Consider the following 21,239-nt stretch of genomic DNA (forward strand, 5'->3'; position numbering starts at 1 on the left):
GCAAGCTTTTTATTTAGTAAGTTTTCTGTAGTCCAAAAGAAGCCAATTGCTCCCTCCCCAGAATGGCACAGTCTGTGTTCGTTCAGAATCATCTTCCTAAATCACACCAGGGACTGAAAATACCTGAATAGGAATACACTGAAAATAGGAATAGGACTTACTGTAGAAGTTGCACTGACATTCAGTCAACATGCTTACCTTTTCCTTCTGGATTCTTCCTTGCCTTTTTCTTGATGGTCTGTTAGCTCTGCTAGCAAAGACCTGCTAACACAGGGGAGGAGGTCCTGCAGAATTTATACCTTCTTGTACTCAAGAGGTACTGAGCAGTAGACCTAATTGGATTTTTTGCTTGCCTTTCCATTTGATTTGTACATCATCCTGGGTCTGGATGCAATTTTTCAGCATGAAAAACATCTGGAAAAAAGGCTTAGGAAAACTACAGATTTAAAATAAAAACAAAAATAAGCCCTACTGAATAATCCAATCCTTGTATTTGTCCCTAGAGGTTAGTATCTAAAAGATGATGGCATAGAAGATTCCTGGATTTATCCATCCTAAAATATCCTTTGCTTCCTCAATGGCAATTATACTCCAGAGAAAAAGTTAGAGCTAGTCAGATCTAACCCTGGCATCTTTCAGTGGATTATTCCTAAAATAAAGAGGCTTTTCCAAGCCTGGTGGTTTCAGATGTTATGATCGATGTTTATTCATTTGTCCTCTCTTTCCATGGAACTGGCACTGGCTGCTATTTCTGTATCCAATACCACTGTTACGTCTGTTGCTCTAACCTAGCTACTTATATGGTCTCCACCATCATAATGTTTGGGCATATCCCAAGAATTAAAACAAAACAAAACAAAACAAAACAAAACAAAAAAAAAAAAAAAAAAAAAAAAAAAAAAAAAAGAAAAGAAAAACCCTAGAACAATAATAAACTTTATCTTCCTTCCCAGCCTGATCTTATAAGAGTTTTGAGGTTTTGTGCTTATATGTGTGTGAGGAGCTTACTGAGGAAAGGCTGAATTAAAGAAATGGGTCCTACTTTCAGCTATGAAAACAGGGGGAAAGGCTGGCATGGGAGAGACCACAACACTGACCTGGGCTGCCACAGGAGTCTGCCAGGACTAGATGTGCTTCCCCTAGTTTTTTTGCTCCTTGGCCCCTGCCTCAGTAGTGTTTTCCATGATTCCTGGAATCTGGCAAGTTGTAAAAGTAATGAGAGACAGTGTGTAGATGTGAGCTGGTTTTTTGACAAGGAAAATTATTATTTCTGCCTGGAGACAAGTTGCCCTGCTCAGCTGTCAGTGGATGTGTTGCTTCTATTTATTCTGACCGCATTTGGATCAAGATCAGTGTTTCTGTGTGTCTCTTTTCCATCTTTGTCTGGGGAACATTATATACTGTTCCTGTGGACACTGAAGTCACCAGAGATCCAATTCATCCTGCAAACTGAGTCTCTGGTTTAGATAGCTTTCCCTTCAGAAGGCAGTGGCTGGTTTTTAATGACTGGGTGGGAGCCTGGTCTTATCTGCTCACCTATTACCTAGTTTCAGTGCTCTGGACCTGCAGTCCAGGGGAAGGAGAGGACGAGCCTTTAGGTCCATCAGCTTTGGGCCTTATGTATGGGGAAGAAAGCAAATCCCATGTGTGTGAGATAGGCTGGATCTTGGTGAAGGTTTTAGGGTGTTAAATCCTACCTGAAAAAGAAGAAACTGCAGCTCTTGCTATGTGCTCTGAATCTAAGAGCAGCAAATGGAAGAATTACCAATGTATAAAAATATAAGCAAACACATACCAATATTAATTGGAGGAACATGTCCTTCTCGCTGACCTTAGCCCTTGTGACTGTACTTCTGCTGTAAGGGGCATGAGTCCTTGATTTCTCCTCTGTAACCAACAGACAGAAACCTCATTTCCAGCTAAAGGATTAAACTGAACGTGAGAAAATGATTGAGTTCATTCTTGACACACCTTTTTTAGACCTGGATCAATGAAGAGGAGCATTATAATGTCTCCTATTTAGGCTGGAAACGAAGCAATTTGTGTACTTGCAGGAATGAGATACAGTTGTCTCAGAAGTTTTTGTTGGCAGTAGGTCAGCCAGCTGTCAACATTTCAGTCTAGAAGTAGATGCAGCTCATTAGGACTGTTAGATTATCATCAGATTAACTGGGCTTGGAGATAGGGTGAGACAGGAAAACATACGACAAGAACTGGCATCACAAACTCTCCCCCTTCAGAAATACTACCTCAAAACCAAGGAATGCTGTGGTCAATTGTAGCCAATATCAATAGAATATATCCTAATTTAAGGGCAGACTTGCCAAGCATTTCAGCATGGATTTCAGTGCCCCTGGTACACATAAAAGTTACGGCATCAGTTCTGGATTAGTTACTGGGACTCTGGTAATGATGTTCCTGGCATAGCATTCCTTGCAAACACGTACTTTGGAGGAGTTCCCACACATTTTTTTATTGTCCACTAGAGCTGTGGTGGCAAGCTGTGTGAAGCCTATCCAGAAAACTGCAAAAAATCAGAAGCAAAGGGGAAAAAACAACCAAACCCGATCAAAGATGGCAAAGACTCTCTCATGAAGACATAAAAGGAGGTCTGAAATATGGGCTGACTGTGTAGGACAGAGTTTTAAAATGTCTTTTAGTGTCCTTAGACAGCTGTCTGAAATTGTTCTGTTTTGGTACCAGAAAGATACTTGCAGACTGGAAACAGTTCAAAGATGATTGACAACAAAAGCAATAGCAAGAAATACCTGAGTGGCAGCAGTTGGGAAGAAAGCTTACATAGACTTGGCTTGGGTACAAAGGTAGCCAATGTCCTCAATAATACTCCATGTGTGTTTGGAAAACAGATATAGGAGCATATGAACTGTTTGTCAGCATGCATTGCTGTGGTTTGGTTTTGTGTTTAAAACCTCTTTGTTCTAAGCACACTCATCTTTTCAGAACTTGAGCCTTAGCTTTGCAACCTGAGCAGAAGGGATACCTTGTGTCTCTTCAGGACTTTTCATCAGATGCTTTATAGGGGTGAATGAAAGGAGCTTTACATTAATGACCTAAAAAATATAAATAAATAAAATTAAAAAGTAATACAAAAGGATTAATTTATTTCTCCCAAAATGCAAGGACCTGGATTCTCCAGTGTGTGAGATAGTCTTCCCTTTACATTATCACAGATCCACAGATTTGTTACCCACTTTTGGTTCGTATCTGGGGATGCTGCAAGCAAAGGGAAGAACAGTTTGTCAGTCATTGAGAGCACACTGCAACAAGCAGCACCAGATCTTGAAATGTTATCAAATTAAAACGTAGGGGAGGAATAAAAGAGCTAGAATTTCAATTTCCTTGGAGGGTATTAGGCTTCATCATCATAACTGCTGCCTCCATTCTTAATTATGAAGATGTACAGCCAAGAATTTGATGTTACTTCTTTGCTGAGCAGCACCTCTGCTTACTCAGTACTGACTTCAGGTTGCTAAAGCAACACCAAAACCACTTCCTATAGAGCATAGTTGTGCGCAGCAGGCCTCCCATGCAAGGTTAGCAGAAATTACGAAACTTCATGAAGGAAATACAATGAAAAGTACTAAGAGGTGTGGAAACCTTAAATAGGGATGTAACTTCAACCACTTCTCAGTCAATGCTAAGGGAAAATAGGAGTATGATGATCTTATATTTAAAAATATCCCTTTCTTTTGAGGCAACTTTTATTCTGTTAATAATCTAGAGGAGATTGTTTTATAAAGAAAAGAAACAATTTTGTTTAAATTTGAACGAAGTAGCCTTAAAATTCCATTTCTGTGCACACTGAACCTGTGTGACATTGTTTAAAGCCTTCTACTTGTATTTACAATTCATTTACTTTTCATTACTGACAAAATACCAAACGCCAGAGGATGTGCAAAACCTACTGAGTGATTTGCAAAATCTTCCGGTGTTGAACATTTTTCTAATGATGAAATGCTTTATTAATTGCTTCTATTTTATCTGATTACTGGCTATTGCCACGTGAACCCTGAGGGTTTCGCAACAAGGAAGATCACGCTTTAAATTATAATTTCTGGGATTATGCTAAAATACTGTGTAAAAACTAGTAGTCATTAGTATTCAGACAGTTCTCTGTTTCAAACACATCTTCCACAAGATTTCAGCCAAGAAAAAACAAGGAATTCATATCTAGGCTGGTTGCTAACAAAATCCACGACTTCTGTAGAATTTGATTTAGTACTCAATTGGTGTGATCCTGGGAAGAAAAGTTCAATATATGCTTATCCTGGTGTTTCTTTTTCAATTCCTATTGAATTCTGTGAACTGAGGATTGCTTGAGTAATGTTCCTGCTTCAAAGTGTTCCCAATGCCCAGCTTTCCCTGATTGGCTGTCATGTGCCTTTGGCTGTAACAATAATATGGCAAAGTTTGCTGGTTCCACCTCATATTCTCAGAACACTTAAGGTTTTGGTATGCACCAAGAGGGTCATGAAAACATGGACCAGGAGCTTGAGGCCATGTTTCTGTAAGTGTTGATGATGAAATTGCTTCTGGAACATTGCAGATGGTTAAAATATCACCTTGCTGGAAAGTATTGGCAGACAGAAAGGACAAGAAGACATCAGAGATCTTGAGAGACTCACCCATAATGAAAGATTAGAAGAATGGCTTTGGAACCAAAAGACAAGTAGTGATTTTGACATGAGCACAAACACAAAGGTCAGTATGGATATTGATACAGTCACATGGGAAAAGTCTCATTTGCTTTATAGCTGAGGCAATGGATGTAGTTACATTTATGCCCAAATCTAGGTACAACATGGCCAAAACCATGGCCACATGAAACTGGGATACACGCAGGTCAGAGTCCCACACAAGCCAATGAGTTAAAGGAGTTGTGGGCACCAAGGTTCCTTTGCCACAGCTCTGCCTTGTACAGCACACCAAGGGGAGGGCCAAGTGACTTCTGCCCATGACCCTGGCCCAGCAATGGTTGCAGGGAGGTGTTGGACTAATGGTAAGACATCAGTGCAGAGAAAATGCCCTTTGAAAACAAATTCCAGCAGTGTGACCTGTTAGGCTGGGAAGCAGGTACCCACAAGAGACCCACTGCTGGGGAGTGTTTAAAACTAGGTTGTGAAAACTATTAGAAACTATGCAGTATGCAAGCTCCCTGCACAGGCATGGAATCCATCTCACTTGTAGGATGCTGGAGGTCTGCAGAGATCTCCATGGGTCCTAGGCTTCTCTTCAATCTCTGATTTCTGCCTTGCTGGCATTTGAGTGCATTGGTCCCCTGTCCTGTGATTTGTTTTATAATCCAGAGGGGATAGCTGAACTCCTTGTTACGGCTGCAGCATTTTTTGTGATGCCAATGCCATGACCTTTATTCATGAAAAACAGAGTACAATTGGAGAAAGCAGGGTAGCAGGGTAGAGATCTGTCAGAAATGTGATGTAAACAGCTAAAAGATGTGCTCCTCCAAAGCCATTCCCCACCAGGTAAGAATCAGAGCAACAAGCATTGCAAACACAGCAGAGATCCTATCTCATGTTTTGTTAAGCTAATTGCCTACACCTAAAAGAAAGGTCTAATAAAAACTGCCAAATTGAACTTCTGGTCAGGTTAGACAACATCATCAGCAATAGCTTCCGAAGGATTTATGGAAAAAAAATTCCCATTCTGGGTATCTGCTGACGTTTGAAAAAAGCCAGACTCTTTTTTAGCATTTGTGAAAGTAGTATGAACAATTCAGCAGGAGAAAAGCTCCTGTTTTGTTGTGGAAACAGTCTCTGCAGTACCCTTGAAAATTCATCCTGAGGCAAGTTTGAAATAATTCATGCTTTTCCTCTTATAAAAATATCTTCATGTTTGGAGCAAACAGCTGTGATGCTTTGTGGAGAACAGCAGAAACGTGACCTGAATTCAAACCTGTATCTTACTGGGAGAACTGGGAGCTTAGTCTCCCAGTAGGGAAGTGAAATACGGGCAACAACATTTGCAGAGCTGCCAGGAGCTCCAGGGTGGCATGAAATCAGCTTGAGGCGAAAAGCTATGTCTAAGTGAGGTGGAACAGGCATGTGGCATTGTCCACTGCTTGGGCTGGAGATGATGCCTGTGCCTGAAGCTCCAAAAGGCCAGTAGCTGTACCTCCATAAATGCCATACCCACCTCCACATGGCTTCACAGGTCCTCCGGGGAAATTAGATGGAAAAGCTCCCAGGGGTCCGCCACACCCTCCACTCTCTGCCTCTGCTCAATGATTTATTCAGCTCTGTCATCAGGCAATCCAGGGCCTCACTGCTCTGGATGAGGTCCAGTCACTGCTATAATCCAGCCTGGTCACACAGTTTCTCTGTCAGCTCCCCCCATACGTGCCCACCCTGTGCCCCCCCTGCGGGCACTCACTGTGGGGTCACACAGACCAAGGGCCATTTTGGCTGCTCCACAGGTTGCTGGGATGTGATTCCCACAACAATGTGGGAGCCTGAGGACTTTTCACACTTCCCTTCCATGAGCTTAACAAGCCCAACGGCAAACATGGGGGAGTGAAAATATGAAAACTTCAGGTCTTTGGCTGACAGAGAAAATTCTGTGGTGCTGCAAGCATCCTGTGACCAGCCACACACAAAATATTAACTGTTTAATAGTCGTTCATCAACAAGTGATAAGATGGAGCATAAAAATATATCAGAGCTGACTAGTATTGACCAAATTGATTTAGAGGTGCAAAGCTGGATTTCTGGTGCTTCATGCTGAACCCATTTCTCCCCCTCTCTTCTCCATGACCTCTCATATAGAGACAACAAAGCAGGACTGCTCTTGCAAGGATGCAGTGCTGGGTTGGTGTTTCCTGCTGTGCAGGGTAAGGCCACCTGGCCATATGCTGGACACCTCCAGTAGTGGATACATGGCAGGAAAAATAGCCCTGTTGCAGGGGCTGTCCTAGCTGAATGCATAGTTGCCAGACTGGAAGGATCCTGGTGTGATCTCCTGTGATGTTGGATCTCAGGGAGGCAAAGACTCCCATCATTATCACTTTATGTTGTGTTTGACATAACAGGTGAGGCAAAGAGGCTCACGTGCACCCCAAAAACCTGAGCCTGATGTAACTGAAGCATCCTGGGTAGCTTGAGGGAGGTCTTACAAGTTCATGTTATGTATTGCTTTATGTTAATGCAGCTTTGTGATTTCATGGTACTTTGCTTAGATAAGCACTTCAAATAAACTGTTTGGAAATGCTATTAATCACATGTGAAAGGAAGATCAGCTGTCATTTTGAAAGGAACAGTAAATAACATACAGTTTTCAGATAAAATATAAAATCAGTAAAAAACCAAATGCAAAGTGGTGACTGCTCCTGAATCCTGGGTTGTATTTATCAGTCCTGTCAACTCTCCTCATTTCTGGCTGGGCTTATTTAGAGGAGAGAGTCCATGGTGATGTGCTGGACCTTCAAGATGAAGGCTGGAAATGCGGCGTGCATGCGTGTACGTTGGCCAGGCAGGGTGAGGCTGGCAGTACCTGGGGTTTTGATAACTTTTTTCTCCTTAGCATTTGTGATTGCTTGCTCCAGAGCTGTGTGGCTTCCGGAGATGTGTCACCTCTCAGCTCTGTCCCTCACCACTAACCCCTTCTTCCACAGACCTCATGCTTGAAGGTTTCAAAAATATCAGAGAAAAAAATCTTCCTCAGTCCATCTTTTCTTCCTACATGGGTCACTGTTCCAGGAGGTAGGGAGAAAAGCCTTGTGAAAATACTGTTGTCAAGGCTGCTTCTAAACAACATGGCAGCTATGGACAGCACTAGCATAGAGACAGGCAAGAGAACTCCCTAAAATTCCACCTTTCCTCATAACAACACCAAATCAGTCACTCTGGCTTTGGGCCAGGTCAGGAGCTCACTGCTCAGGAAACACCCAGCTAAACTTTCTAGAACCCGTTGGGTTGGGAAATTAAGAGTCAGGTATCCCAAAAGAGAAGTGCAGGGATGCCACAGTGAATATTACCGAATTTATTTTAAGCAGCGGATATTCTGGCCGAAAGATCACTTGAGAGCATGCCAAAGGCCCAGAAAAGGTAACTGCTTAGGGAGGCTCAAGGTCACCGAAGCTTGCAAGCCTCTGGCCTCTCCTCAGTGGCATTGCTGCCCCACAGGGTGACGTGCAGTGAAAGCCCAGGCATCCTCCTCCAGGCACGCAGCCGATGCTTGAAGTGTTTGTGCCCGGGCTGTGCCAGAGGACGGTGGGCACGGCCGTGCCAGGAGCTTTCTCAGCCCCCCCGATGCTGCCACATGGCTTTGCCTCTTCCAGGAGAAGCTCCCAAAGCCGGCTCTGCCTCCCCTGCCTCCAGATGCAAGCAATTTGTTTTACATTTGGACTGGTTGTCCGGAAAACCGAAGCGCTGTTTTTTCAAGTTTATATTATATCTTTGCTTTCCAGTTTTGTTAATTAAAATCATGTAGCTGGATGAGCAGTTTCTGGGTAGCTTGCAGGGTGTGTTTGATATTTTCTGTTTTTTCTGAGCACTTGAACATTTGGTGCCCTTTCTTTCTCTCTTTGTTTTCAGTGCATTAATTCACCTAGAGAGAAACTCTATCTCTGAACCAGTAAAAGCATGCATTTGGGAATGGTTTTGTTTCTTACTGTATTTTCTCTTGGTGTTTGCCTACACCTGCCAATGTAATTTGTCAGAATAAACTAGGTTCTTTAAAAAAAAAATTTATACACTCTTCATAAGTGTTTCATCATCACTTGGAGAGGGAAGGGAGCTGAGGGACCCATAAGCAAATCAAAAGAAATATGAGCATGTATGAATTCACTCCAGCTATCACTCTTCTTCCTTGTCGGTGAGTTTAATCCATTGGCTTGTCTGGATCAGTCTTGTAAGTTGAGAGGGCTCAACTGCATCAGTGAGCTCACCACCATAAATTTCTGGACTATTTTCCACTGTGATGCCCACTGTCACCTGGGATGTGGTCAGACCCAGCCGGCCTAGCTTGGTGACCAGCTCCAAATGGAAATGAAAGTGTTTCCACATGGCAGTTTCCAGTCCTGCTGACTTTTCATTGCTTTCAGAGTGCATCTGCCACAGCTCCTTCCCTGTCTCCCAGCCTACATCCTCTTTTGGCTTCCCAGCTTTCATATTGCCTTTGCAGCACCCACGTAACCATCTCTACTCTGCTCTTCTGCTCATGAGGCCAAGAAAATCTCTCTGCAGGCCATGCAGCAGCAGAACATTTAGCTGCAGCATAGTGGGGATGTTATGAGCAGGGAAAGAGGCATGTTCAAAATGTGCATCACCTCTAAGCACATCTTGTGCTACTGAAGCAGTGCTAACAGAGGATTTACTCCACTGAGGGAAGGTTACTTAAACTGGCCAGACTTTAAGCTTTACTTTCAGAACTGAAAACACTATGCATGGGTGTGTGCAAGGACATGACAACATAAGCAGGATTTACCTGGGTCTGCAGACAAAGCTCCAAGTAGCTCAGCAAAGAACATACGTGCTTCTGTCATGCCAGGGTGAGGATCACCTTAAGTCAGTTGTGCCTTTCTATGCAAATCTTAATCTGTTCTGTATTGTGTCAAATCATGACTCCAGAATTAGATCCAACAAGATGACATTTTTTTTTTGCAGCAAGTACATTCAGACAGAGCCTTTTCAGGGCTTGTATCTTGGTTATTTATAATATCATTTGCCTTCTTTGGAAAATTTGAATTCATGTGATAAAATGGAACGTTATGTATCAAATTCTAATGCAGAGGTTCTGGTGTGAGTGCTTTGGTAAGATAGAGAAGTGGAAAATGCAGGTTATATGGTAGAAAAATTTCTTTCAGGTTTTTTTTATGAATGTTGTATGATTGAGCCAGCAAAGAGCAATGCCAACATTAAAAAAATATATATTACCTGTTGATCTTTTCCTGTTTGTGGCTATTTAGGCAGGCATGGCAAGATTTGATAAGAACTGTTATGTAACAGTTCAGGCAAAAAAAATTTTATTAAAAGAGATAAGTTACCTTCCATCTAGTACCAGGTAAGCAGATTAAAAAGAAACTAAAAAACTGTGAAGTGCAATAACTGGATTTACTAATGCCACGTAAAATAAAAATAAGACCACAAATTTGGATTTTTGCACAGAGTGAGTGCTGCAGAATTTTCCTTGGGGAACAATCTTTTGTTGGCAAAATGTGGTTGAACAGAACAAACAGATCTTTTTTGGTTTTAATTGTTGTGAATCTGTTTAAAAGTTACATCAATTCTAGCATGTGAAAGCAAAATGTGAAAGAAAATAGGTTTCCTAAATGTGACTGAATAAAATACACACACACACACTGGTTATTTTAATTTAAGGAAAAAGGATTTTGTTTCTTTATCCTGTTACATAACCCTGGATCTATTCTCCCTTGAACACACAAGTATGTTTATCATTAATCTTAAAGGGAAACAGTTGTTCTTCAAAATATTTGCAGAATTTTTATCGCTTTTTTAAAAAATTTTGATCTTATATAACAGATGAATTGAAGACGAATGTACACTGATTATATTTTTTTCAATTAGATGACTTTAATCTCATTTATGCCTAGTTCTTCTACTGTTCTTTCCCAACAACAAGAGTGAAGAAAAAAACATTGGTTAAGTGACATCAAAAATGCAAACCATACGGTTCTTACAGCATCCAGCAGGAGACAGACTACCTGGTTTTAGCTTATTTTAATGAAAGTGGCTGACTTTCAGTTTGGAGACATTCTTTAATAATACCTATATTTTTCATTCTATACTGCATTCCTTTCAAGAACTTTAAATTGCTCAAGAGCACTTGCAAATCCTGATGAAAACTTTTGGATATATGAGAGGTTTTTTATTTCCAGGTACATTGGAGACACTTCAATTTTTCCAGAAGCCAGTGGGACCGCTTTGGTTCCAGGCTCTTCCTCTGGCCTTGCCCCTCACTTTAAGAATCAGCCCCCTGTAAAGGAACACACATTTCTAAACTCGACTGGTATTCAGAAAGGACCCACTCCAACCTTCCAAACTTGCTAAGTGCCTCAAGTTAATGCATAATCAGCTTGATGTAAGGAAAGGACTGGTGTAGGCAATCCTGTAATGGCTCGGCAGCCTCAAGTTTAAGCAAAGTAGGACATCCATAGCATTACAATCAGAGGATTTAAAGTTTCTTTTTAAGAAGACCTATGGTTTTTAGCTGCATTTGTGTTTGACTTGTAAACTGGGTGCATGGCTCCATTGCTGGAAGGTTCATATGATCAGTTGTGTACCAAAAACAACGGGTCATGTTTTGATTTCTGTTTGATATTTTATTTATATGTTATTTAAATGGACAGACTAAGAAAAATTAACTGTCCAGGTCATAGTTTTGTCTAGAATAAACACAGGCTAAAATTACAGCAACTTAGTGGATTGTGTGGGTTGGTGAGATATCCTGGTATGTAATAGCAATAGCAACAATTCTATTCCCCAGTTTAGTAATGCTTAAAATCTGCAATCCAGAGTCACAGCATGATGTGCAAATCCCTCACAAAATCTGCCTTCCTTTTTCAAGCTCAGGATCCTTTGCCATACAGGGAAACCCCAAAGGTTGCTCCCATATAGCTTTGTATAGGAGAATTGTGTTTGAAGAATCTTTAATGTGGGGGACTTAATCTAAGTATCTTTTTGCCATTCTTGCTTATACCCTTCTTTACAGACAAAGCTATTTGTCCCCTAGATTTCTGCTGGACATTGTGCCTGGTACAATTTGCTTTTTTAAGTTCAATGTTTATATGTAAAATTTTCCCAATCCCTGCAAAGACTCCTCCTTGTCTTGCCTTGATCCTGAATCCATGAAACACCATGTTCCCTTTAGCAGCCACACATTAAAAAAAAAAAAAAAAGAAAAAAAGTTTTTTTCTCCTGAAAAAAGTGAGGAATATTAAATCTATTTTTATTTTAAAATAAAGGAAAATTTGCTGATGAGCTCATTTTAGATCCTGGTGTCATTTCCCTTCTTCCCTCCCCCTCACCTGATAGAAATCTGATCTAATCTAATCTACTATACACTTGTGTTAATATGTACTCATCTGCAAAATGAGGCACTAGCATCCCTGTTCCTCAAGATCTCTTTTACAGGATGCCAGTACAGCAAACCTCTTCTGATTTCCATGCCTTCTCAGTAGATTTCCACACGTTGTAGCCAAGCTGGGGATTTGGCCCAGTGTCTTTTTTAAATCCTGTGACCCAGACACAGAGATTAAAAGAGTTATGTTATTGGATTAAAGAGATACAAAAGTCACTCACTGTATCAGCACTCAACACCTTAAAACTCCAGAAAGCAGCTCATCATGTTAATGGCAAAAAAAGTCTCTGAGAAAGAATGAAAAGGCAAAGGAAGGTGGTTGGTAATCTGTGCCTTGGGCTGGGGTACAAAAACCTGACCCTCTGCCTGGTCTGCAAAGCAGCCACAGTAACATTACATCCTGCTTTCTCTAGTCCTGCATAGTCTGAAGACCTGGTATCCATGTCCTTTGAACTACACCTACCTGTAACCAGAGTGATTTTGGCCTCTCTTAGTTAAGTTCAAGTTACTGCCTTCATGGTGGGTTTTTTAAGGGGTTAGGCTTGATTACGCTGTGAATGGTACCAGTGAATTCAATAGAACTGCAGAAGTAAAAATACTGATAGATTGAAACCAGACCTACAGGGAAAGGATAGAAATTTCAGGCACCATTTATATGCTTAATATTATACACATGCTTATGCTTTGTAATTTGGGCTCTAACTTGTGATTTGGGTTACATAAGAGAACCGGAGGAGCCAGAGGCATTAGTGCTGCTGTATCTGCTGCAGCTGGAGGCTGAGTTCCCCAAATATTCATCAGGCGCATTCTCACAACTTGTGCTGTCTCATAATGAACCAGCAGACAGCAGTGCACATATTTATAACACAAAAGGTCTAATTATTATTATTATTCCACTTAGTTCCAGGTACTGTTTACATGCCTCTGACTTCAAAACAGCTTTGGCTGTTTTACCCCAACTTCTTTTTTTTTTTTTTTTTTTTTTTTTTTTTTTTTTTTTTTTTTTTTTTTTTTTTTTTTTTCTAGGCACAGAGAGCAACCATGTGGTTTGTGTGGCTGACTTTTCTTTTAATGAGTGAAGAGCAACAGAGTAAGGGGAGCCAGAGACAGAAAATACAGGCTTTGATTCCTCTAGAGAACTTGAGCAAAATATTCCACTGCTGTCAGTGCTACAGCTGTTCTGGCAGGATCCTCAGCACAGATGAGGCTCCAGCCGCTACTTGCATTTCATTGATGTGACTGCAGGTTCCTAATCTGCATCGAGGCATCCTCACTGCAACTGAACAAGTGGCTGTGCCCGTGAGAAATGTTTTGCTTCGTTCCCTAGTGCAGCCAGAGCTGCCTGTGTTTGTGGTCCCTGGTGGAGTCTCACAAAATGCTAGTTGCCTTCTGAAAAGGATGCCTGTGAAGCCCAAGCTGCAGTACATAAGAAACCTGAATCAGAAAGCGTAGGTGGCAGCACACACTACATCATGTTATTAGTTTAAAACAGACTGTTGAGTGGACATATGTCATCAATTAGCTGCATATATCCTATACCTCTATCTATTTCTCAGTTAAAAACGTTTTCACTTTGTCAATCAGCTCCGATACTGGAAAATCAGAGAGCACTGGCGTCAGGGAAAATCACTTGATTGATTGTGGCACCCTGGATCTGGTGTATTGTACTGCCAGCAAGGAGTGTGCAGAAGGGGTGCAGCTCTCAGCCCTTTTGCAAGAACCAGCCAAGGAAATCCTTTTCTAGCTAGAGACATCCCTGGAAGCTGCTGTGATGGAATTCGATCCCACAGCAGCCTATGCATAGGTGATGGACTCCAAAGGTGTGTCACCCAGTGACTGCCATCCTAGTTTGTGGTGTAGGAAGGTAGGGTCTTGTATCTGGGAGACCAGAGCTGTGGGGACTGTTCACTCTTCTTTGGTCCAGTTCCACTGTTCCCAGTGTAAGGTTAGCACTGCAGGACTTCTGTGAAACACAGATGGCTCAAAATCTTCTTTTCCCTGCTACTCTGCCCCCACAATGCAAACGGTATTTTGCAGTAGAGAGGATCTTAGTAAGGCTTCAGCAGGGGTTACAGGAGTCTGTATGCCACTGTATCTTGTCATTAACAGACCCAGAGATGTGGGTAGGAGGGCAAAGGCGTATTTGAGTCATGTACCCGTTCGCCTGCAGGAGGAAAGCACCGACTTTCAGTGCAGTGAAGCCCAACGCGGGACAAAACGTTGTCCTGCTCATTTCTCCTGCCGATCGCCCCAGCCGTACTTTGTCCTCCAGCTGCGATCGGAGCTGTCGGGTGCCGGGGGGCTGCTTTTTCGGTAGGAGAAAGAGAAGAGCCGAGAGATCCCGGTCTCCTTCCCAGGCACCTGCCAGGCCCCGCTCCCTTGTGTTTCCTTCTCCAGGAGCAGACGGCTGCCGGGACCAAGTGCCTCAAAAGCCCGGCCGGGAGACAGCGGGTGCAGAGTCCGAGCCCCCGCCACCTTCCCGGGAGGAAAAGTGGCCGCAGAGGAGCGAAGCCGGGGCCCGGGCACAGGGACGGGCAGCGCCGCATGCTTTGTCTGCGAGAAGGGCGCTCTTTGTCTAAGGAAGAAAAATAATTAAAAAAGAAATAATCCTAAATTTACAAAAATAAAAAATAACGAGCGGAGGAGATCTGTGGCAGGCAGCCCTCCGTTCCACTCATCTCCCCCGGCTCGGCAGCCGCGGGGCTGGCTCCTGCCGGGCCGGCTCGGGGGCGGCCCCGCTCCCCCGGGGGAACCGAGGAGGAGGGCGGGCAGCCCGGGGCGGCCCCCCCGGCGGTGGCAGCCGCTGCCCCGCACCCGCCCGCCCCTCCCCGCCGCCCCGAGGCCGCCTGCCAGCCCGGGCTCCGCCGCCGTGTCTGCGGCATGGCCCCTCCTCCCCCACACCCCTTCCTTTAGGCTCCCCCCTCCCCAGCAAAGAAGAGGCCGTGCCGGTGTTTTTCCACTCAGCAGGATGGGTGATGCTCAAAGCTCCCTCATTAGACAACAGACACGAGAGGTCAGGAAGAAAGCGCTTATAAATTACCGTTTCCTCCCGCTCGGCGCTGCTAGTCGCGCCGCACCGCTCCGCCGGACGCGCCGCACGGCTGCAGGAGCGCAGCGGCGCGCAGGCACCGCGCGCAGCGGACGCAGGTACCGGCGCCTCCCGGGCGGGCGGGAGGGCGGGCGGCGGGGCCGGCGCGGAGCGGAGCGGATCACCCTCCGCAGCCGCAGCGAACAAAGGGTGGTCGCTCCGCACCCGACGGAGCCGAACCGAACCGGGCTGGGGGCGGTGGCGTCCTCCTTTTGTCCGAGCCTGGTCGGGGTGCCCCTGGGTGCACTCCCCCTCTCCCCCCTACCCCATTTATTTATTTATTTATTCTTTCTTCTTTCAATCCCTCTCCTCCCCAGCTGCCTCCTTACTCCTACGGGGTTTTTTTTCTCCCCCAGCGGTTATTTTCGTCCCACCCCCCACCACCACCTTGCGTTAACTTTTTTTCGCGATAACAGTTTGTAGCAATTACCTACTCGCTGGCCGCCCTCCAGCACATCTACGGAGCACGCTTTTCTGCACGGCTGTATTTGCCCTTTTTCTCTCGCCTTCCCACCCCTCCCCGCAGTATTTTTTCTGGCTGCCGTGCGCTAACCTCAAGTGAAGAGGCTGATACAGGCGATGCTACATCTGATGCTAATGGGCCTACCTGGTGGGTAATACCGCTGGCTCCCTCTTCCTTTTCTTTCCCTCTCGTTTTCCTTTTATTTTGTTGATCCCTGACATGCTAAAATCAAAGTTGTGATTGGGGCTTGAAAGAAAAACGCAGGGACTGCACAGGGCGCGTTACCGAGCTCAGCATGGTGTGAAGGGGTGATAATTCTGGGTTCATCTCAGGGTATCTTGGATCCCAAATTCACCCCGTGGCTTTTAGATAATGAATGCCCATTTCTGCCTGATATTGTAACAGGCGGCATGTGGGAGGACTCGCAAGGTTTCCATATAAGAACATGGGAGAATTTATTTCACACAGGCAAAGCAATGTGCAGGGCATGTGTTATTTATGAAGCAGAAGGCAAGCTGTGTTTTCCTTAGGCAGCTCCGAGAGTGGTAAAACTATGTATTTAGAAATTGTAAAAGCTGATTTCTGCTGTTAATAAGAGCTACGTTTAAAGGAAAGCACCGGTGGAAAAAAATGGTAGTGGGAGAGGATCCAGATAAACATGAAGAAATACAACCCCGCACATATTTCAGCACAGTTTGTGCCAAGGTGTAAAGATGGAGTTTTTTGTTAGTTCCCATTTTTCTAACCGTATTGGGAAAGGCATTAAGAAAATGTGCTGAGAGGAGCTGGTTACGTTGACAGAGCTATTTCGGTAACTGCAATTTTTTTTTTTTTTATTTTTTTTTTTTTTTTTTTTTTTTTTTTTTATTGCTTGCATGTCAAAATGTTTCAAGTTTTGGACTAGCAAAAAAGTGAAGCAGCCCTGTACAGGGTACATGTCAGGCTGTGCAATTTGAAGCTTGAATGACAGTTGCTACCAGTTTAGATTTTATGGCTTTAGGTTTGAGGGTAGATCAGCCCGTTAAAACCTGCTGCTGTGGAATTTGGAGGGGAGAGTTTGGTGAGAACCCTGATGATTTTTGACAGCTGGGTGTTTGCCTCTGGTTCTGCATTTGGGCAAGCTGAGTGCTTGGCATTGCCTACCTTTGCTCCAGCATTGCGGAAAGATTTCCATGAAGGTTGTTGGGTTTTTTTGAAGCAAAAGGTGTGAAGAGTTTAGGCAGACAGCATCATGACCATGTCCTTCCCCTGCAGTAAGCCGAGGCTGAAGCAGGAGTGTGGCAGGAGGATGTCTTTGTTACCCTGGTTAGGCTGACAATGGAAACTTTATTTTTGGTTATTTTCAGAGATAGCATCTTTGTGTTTCCTCTTCAACTGTCTCTGCTTTGCTTAGGTTTTGGTTTGGTTTGGTTTTTTCCCTCTTGCCTGCATCTCACCGTCTCTGTTTCTTCCCCTTCCTGGTTTGGGGTGCTTGGACACTGCACCCACTGGAGGGCGACAGGCACCTTTCCCTCCCCCTGGGGCTCTGTTCAGGGTGGGGCGGATCTGGACCTCCACCTGCCGGCAGGCTTGAGGAGGAAAGGCCACTTCTTGCTGTAATTTAACAACCTGCATCTTTCACTGTGCGGTGTTAGGGTTATTTTCTGTCATACTTTGCATTAACCGGGAGATTGGAGATGGCTCTGTGATATCTGGAGGTACCGAGAAGGTGGCTGCATGCTTGGGGGTGCTAGATCAAACTCCTGCTGTTTTCTTATTTGTTTGTTTAAGGATGTTGGTCTAGAATTTAGCTGACATGTGGAATGCTTCAAGTGCTTCCAATTTGTGTTTTATTTTACTATGCTGTAACCAGGAGAAAATACCACATACAACTGTCCCTGGTTGCTGATTTGTAGCTTTGGAGTGGGTTTCTCAGTTGCCATAGGTGAAATGTTTGGGCTGTGGCAGGAAGCTTCAGGTTGTGTGAAATGCCTGTTGAAAAGAGGTGCAACATTGTAATGGAAAAAATATGAAAACACTTCAGATTGGCTGACTCCTGCTGCACCCTGCTTGGGAAACCTCTCCTACCTGAGCGCAGTTCTGTTTGTAAAGCCTTGGGGAGTATCTTGTTGCAAATATTTCAGTGAGTTTTCCCTAAATGGATACTTTGCCTAATTAAGACTGAGGGGCATCTTAGTGGCTTCTAGCCAGGCCCGTGGGCTGGCTTTTTCCTAAGAGACTCTGGGACACAAACCTTCCAGCAGGCTGCCATGTTTCCTGGGCAGTGATGATCCTCCAGGATTTTAATCAATGTACCCTAGGGCTCTTCAGCAACCCCCTGTTATTTTAGTTTTGCCCCTTCTCGGTTTTCCAAGCCCTGCTGCTTAGCCCCAACAGGCAATAGGGTAGCCATGCCCCAGTGCCCCTACAGCAATGTTTCCAGTTCCACCAGTAAGAGGAGTCTCTACAGTGTTGTCCTACTCAGGCTTTTAATCATGCTGGCAAATAACTCCGAAAAGATTATGCTGATTTGTTTCTTTTAAATTTAACCGTATTACAACACATAAAAATGGATGGCAAAGCCATGGTAGTTAAAGCCTTTTGCAAGTAATGGTTATTTGATTGGTCATGCTAATAAATTGTAGATCATTTAAGAAGTGCAGCTATGAATAGATTACCCAGTAGGATTAGTGTCCTGATCGACTTCTCATCACTAACTTAATTTAAATGACCAGAATGGATCTGGGTTATGTTTTTTAAAGTAATCCTGCATTCAGTCTTCTAAGTGCTTTGTATATAGAACTCAAGTTTATTCTGAAATCACTCTGGGGTTGGTGTTGTTTGCAGGCTTGGGTCCTTTGCATGTGGAAATAAAACACGAGGATTAAAATGCAGTGATTTAATATTTGTTGAATTTCTTCCGTACACATTTATTTACTTGAATCCTCAACTCTTGCAGTGCCATGGATATAATTGAGCTGTGCTAGCGAAGTATCATGCCAAGGCATGTAAACTGTAGGCAATAGCCTTTAGATTGATTACAGTGGAGCTAGTATTGATACAAGATAGTGTGGTAGAGATTAAATGAAACTGATACTATTCATTGTCCTTCCCCCCCTTCGCCATCCCCCTAAAACTACCTTTGGAAGTGCTACCATGCTGCCAGTCTGTGACTCTGAAACTGCAGCTCATGACCTACAGCACCTTTTGTATTTGTATCAGGGTTTTTTTTTCGATGTGTCTAGATTTATACCAGCAAAACACCACTCAGTGTTACTTCTAAACCTTGCCCCACGATCATCCACCAAGTCCCCCAGCTAAGTTGGTGGAAGGGGAGAGAATACCCAACCCACATCTTGCCAGAAAGCATTAACAGGGAGGCAGGAGGGCTGGTGGCAGGAGGGTAGCTGTTGGGAAGGCTCATGCATTTTAGCAGTTACTGGGTTTCCTGTTGTGGTTTTCTGTCACTCAGAATGGTCCCCGCCTCGAAAAATGCCTTTTTTGCTGTGGCTGCCCAACCTGGCTTTGAATGCAGTTGGTGCTTGAGTGCCAGCATGGAAAAATTATTACACTGCCAAAACACAGCTGGAGTGCCCTGCTTTAGGGTGTTGGGATGTGTAGGATGTCTGTAGGTAGGAGAGCAACTCATACATAAAGCCACTGGGTTATCGGTGAGCTGGAAAGTAGGTAAAAGTATTTCCTTTTTTTGCTCCAGATCACATGGCATTTGCATTTTATTTCACTGCTGCTGTGTAATTTCCTTGCTTTTGATACACAGAATGAAGCAGGTGAGACATTATCTCCTGTTTTGGCATTGGTACTACGTTCAGTGTCTTGATGTTATTAAAAACATAAGTTTATATTGATGAAATTCAGAGAACACTATGCTTGATAACATTGAAACGTATCTGACTTATCTTGCTAGACCCATTTTTTTTCCTTTAAAATATTTTTTTTCCTTTTCTTTTTCTCTTTTTTTTTTTTTTTTCCAAACAGGAAGAGAAAATCCATTCAGGAAAGACTCCTCTTCATGTAAGTGTTATTTATGCTTTTTAATTAAATTTTAAAAGGGCTGTAGAACTCATTAAAACATTAAAATAATGAGCATTTACCATCTGTTCATAGAAATGAAGTATAGAGCATGCAAAAATAGGCTGTAGTTGTACAGTAATAATGCTCAGTAACTGTTATCTTAAATCTACCTGTGCAGTTCTTCTGTGCATATCACGGCAGAATTTAGAAACCATTGCAAAGCACTTTGCAGACATTAAAGCAGCATGCCTATAAAGTTGATGTGTAAATCCTGGAGGCATAATATCAAAGTGGTTTGCCAAAGCATAGGTAGGACACCCTAAGTGAAAGCTTGGTTTAGCACCCCCCAGGGCCCTGAATCCTAAACCCTGTGAGAAGAGTGAGCTTCTGTGCCTTGGATCCTACAAAATCCAAGTTCTGCCTATAGAGCCATTTGTTTGTGTGCATGTGTCCTAGTGTGTGCATGTATGCTTGTGGGTAAGAGAGAGTGTGTATACAATTATTTGCCCTTAAACAGCCTGTAGGTATTTCAGGCTTTTTCTACAACCTATGGTGATACCCATTAAAATAAGAGTAGATGCCACCAGCCATTGGTGAATACTGTTGCAAATATTTTATGAAAGCATTTGGCTCCAGGCTGACTGCTCAGTCTGGGTGAGCCCTGTACAGTATTCTTCATAGGACCAAGAATGTCTTAAAAATAAAACAGGTTTGTTGTTTTTTTTTTCCACACTATCTAGTGACCTGGTTTGCTTGCAGATCTATCTCAGATTTGGAAACTCATGAGTAGTATAGGAAGTAATATAGTGTAGGAGCCTCTACTCTGGTATTGTTTGCTAGTAAATAAATCTGATTAGATGTTTTAAGGAGCTGTGTAGATGAAGACTCTCATTGCCTTAATGCAAAATTAGCTTAGCAAGGTAAATGACTGCATTGTTCCCAATGCAGGACCCGCTTTGCATAACTTCCAAGCATGTACTGTGGCCAGTGGCATGGCAAAGCCCACCAGCACTCACCCCAGGCTGATTTCCCATAAGTCAATTAAAAAATAAATAAATAAAAAAAATAACATATATCTCGGAATTGCAGCACTCCATTATGCTTGCGTAGCAACTGCTGGTTAATATGTAGCAAAACACCGTGTGGTAACAAGTGTTTTTTTGCTATTGTTGAGCTGGAATGTTAGTTCAGCTTCTAGATAAAAGTGGCTTGCGCAAGGCGCCCTGGTAGATCATGATTTCTGTGGCTTGTATGGTAGTTCTGTAGGCACCTGTGTTCTGCTTCTCCTCTCCCCTCTGCTTCCCTTCATCTTCCACGTGAGTGAGGGGTGGGCTTAGGTACAGGCAGGGAACTGGCAGCCCTTTGCATCCTGCAAAGCACCAGTGTGGAGTTTATATTAAGCCCGTTGCTAGTCAAGCATCTGTTAAAAACATTCTTTATTCTGGTTGTGTTGCTAACAGAACTGTTGTAAGATGCTTTATTTAATAGCTTTAAACCACAAGTTTTCTTTGGCTGGTTTTATGGATAGCATAAGACAATCTTTCCAATAAAAAAATAAAAAATTAAAAAATTAAAAAAAAAAAAAAAAAAAGAAAAGAAAAG

General features: G+C 43.2%; 1 protein-coding gene and 1 long non-coding RNA gene across 9 annotated transcripts in view; one reads left to right on the forward strand and one right to left on the reverse strand.

Annotated features, from left to right (window-relative positions):
- Window positions 1–13,122: 13,122 nt before the first annotated feature.
- On the reverse strand, window positions 13,123–15,974 carry LOC139801634 (uncharacterized). 2 transcript variants are annotated; one of them, XR_011728251.1, is made up of 2 exons: window positions 15,771–15,974; window positions 13,123–14,650 (listed from the first exon to the last, which is right to left on the reverse strand). It is a non-coding gene; the product is annotated as an uncharacterized lncRNA (long non-coding RNA). The 2 variants fall into 2 exon arrangements; XR_011728252.1 differs by lacking the exon at window positions 15,771–15,974 and adding an exon at window positions 15,594–15,690.
- The window catches only part of SLC6A6 (solute carrier family 6 member 6), a 57,152-nt gene continuing 50,927 nt past the window's right edge, over window positions 15,015–21,239 (forward strand). For 3 of the 7 annotated variants that reach the window (XM_071756084.1, XM_071756085.1, XM_071756086.1), the window contains exons 1-2: window positions 15,015–15,222; window positions 19,602–19,637. Coding sequence is in view for 2 of the 7 variants with exons in the window: in XM_071756081.1 (XP_071612182.1) it covers window positions 15,743–15,773; window positions 19,602–19,637 (67 nt within the window). In the remaining 5 variants the exon portion in view is untranslated. Of the gene's footprint in view, window positions 15,223–15,683; window positions 15,774–19,601; window positions 19,638–21,239 lie in introns of those variants that run through there. The other 4 variants (XM_071756081.1, XM_071756083.1, XM_071756087.1 and 1 more) reach the window with 3 other exon arrangements.

This window comes from Heliangelus exortis, chromosome 12 (genome assembly GCF_036169615.1).
Source record: "Heliangelus exortis chromosome 12, bHelExo1.hap1, whole genome shotgun sequence".
Lineage (NCBI taxonomy): Eukaryota > Metazoa > Chordata > Aves > Apodiformes > Trochilidae > Heliangelus > Heliangelus exortis.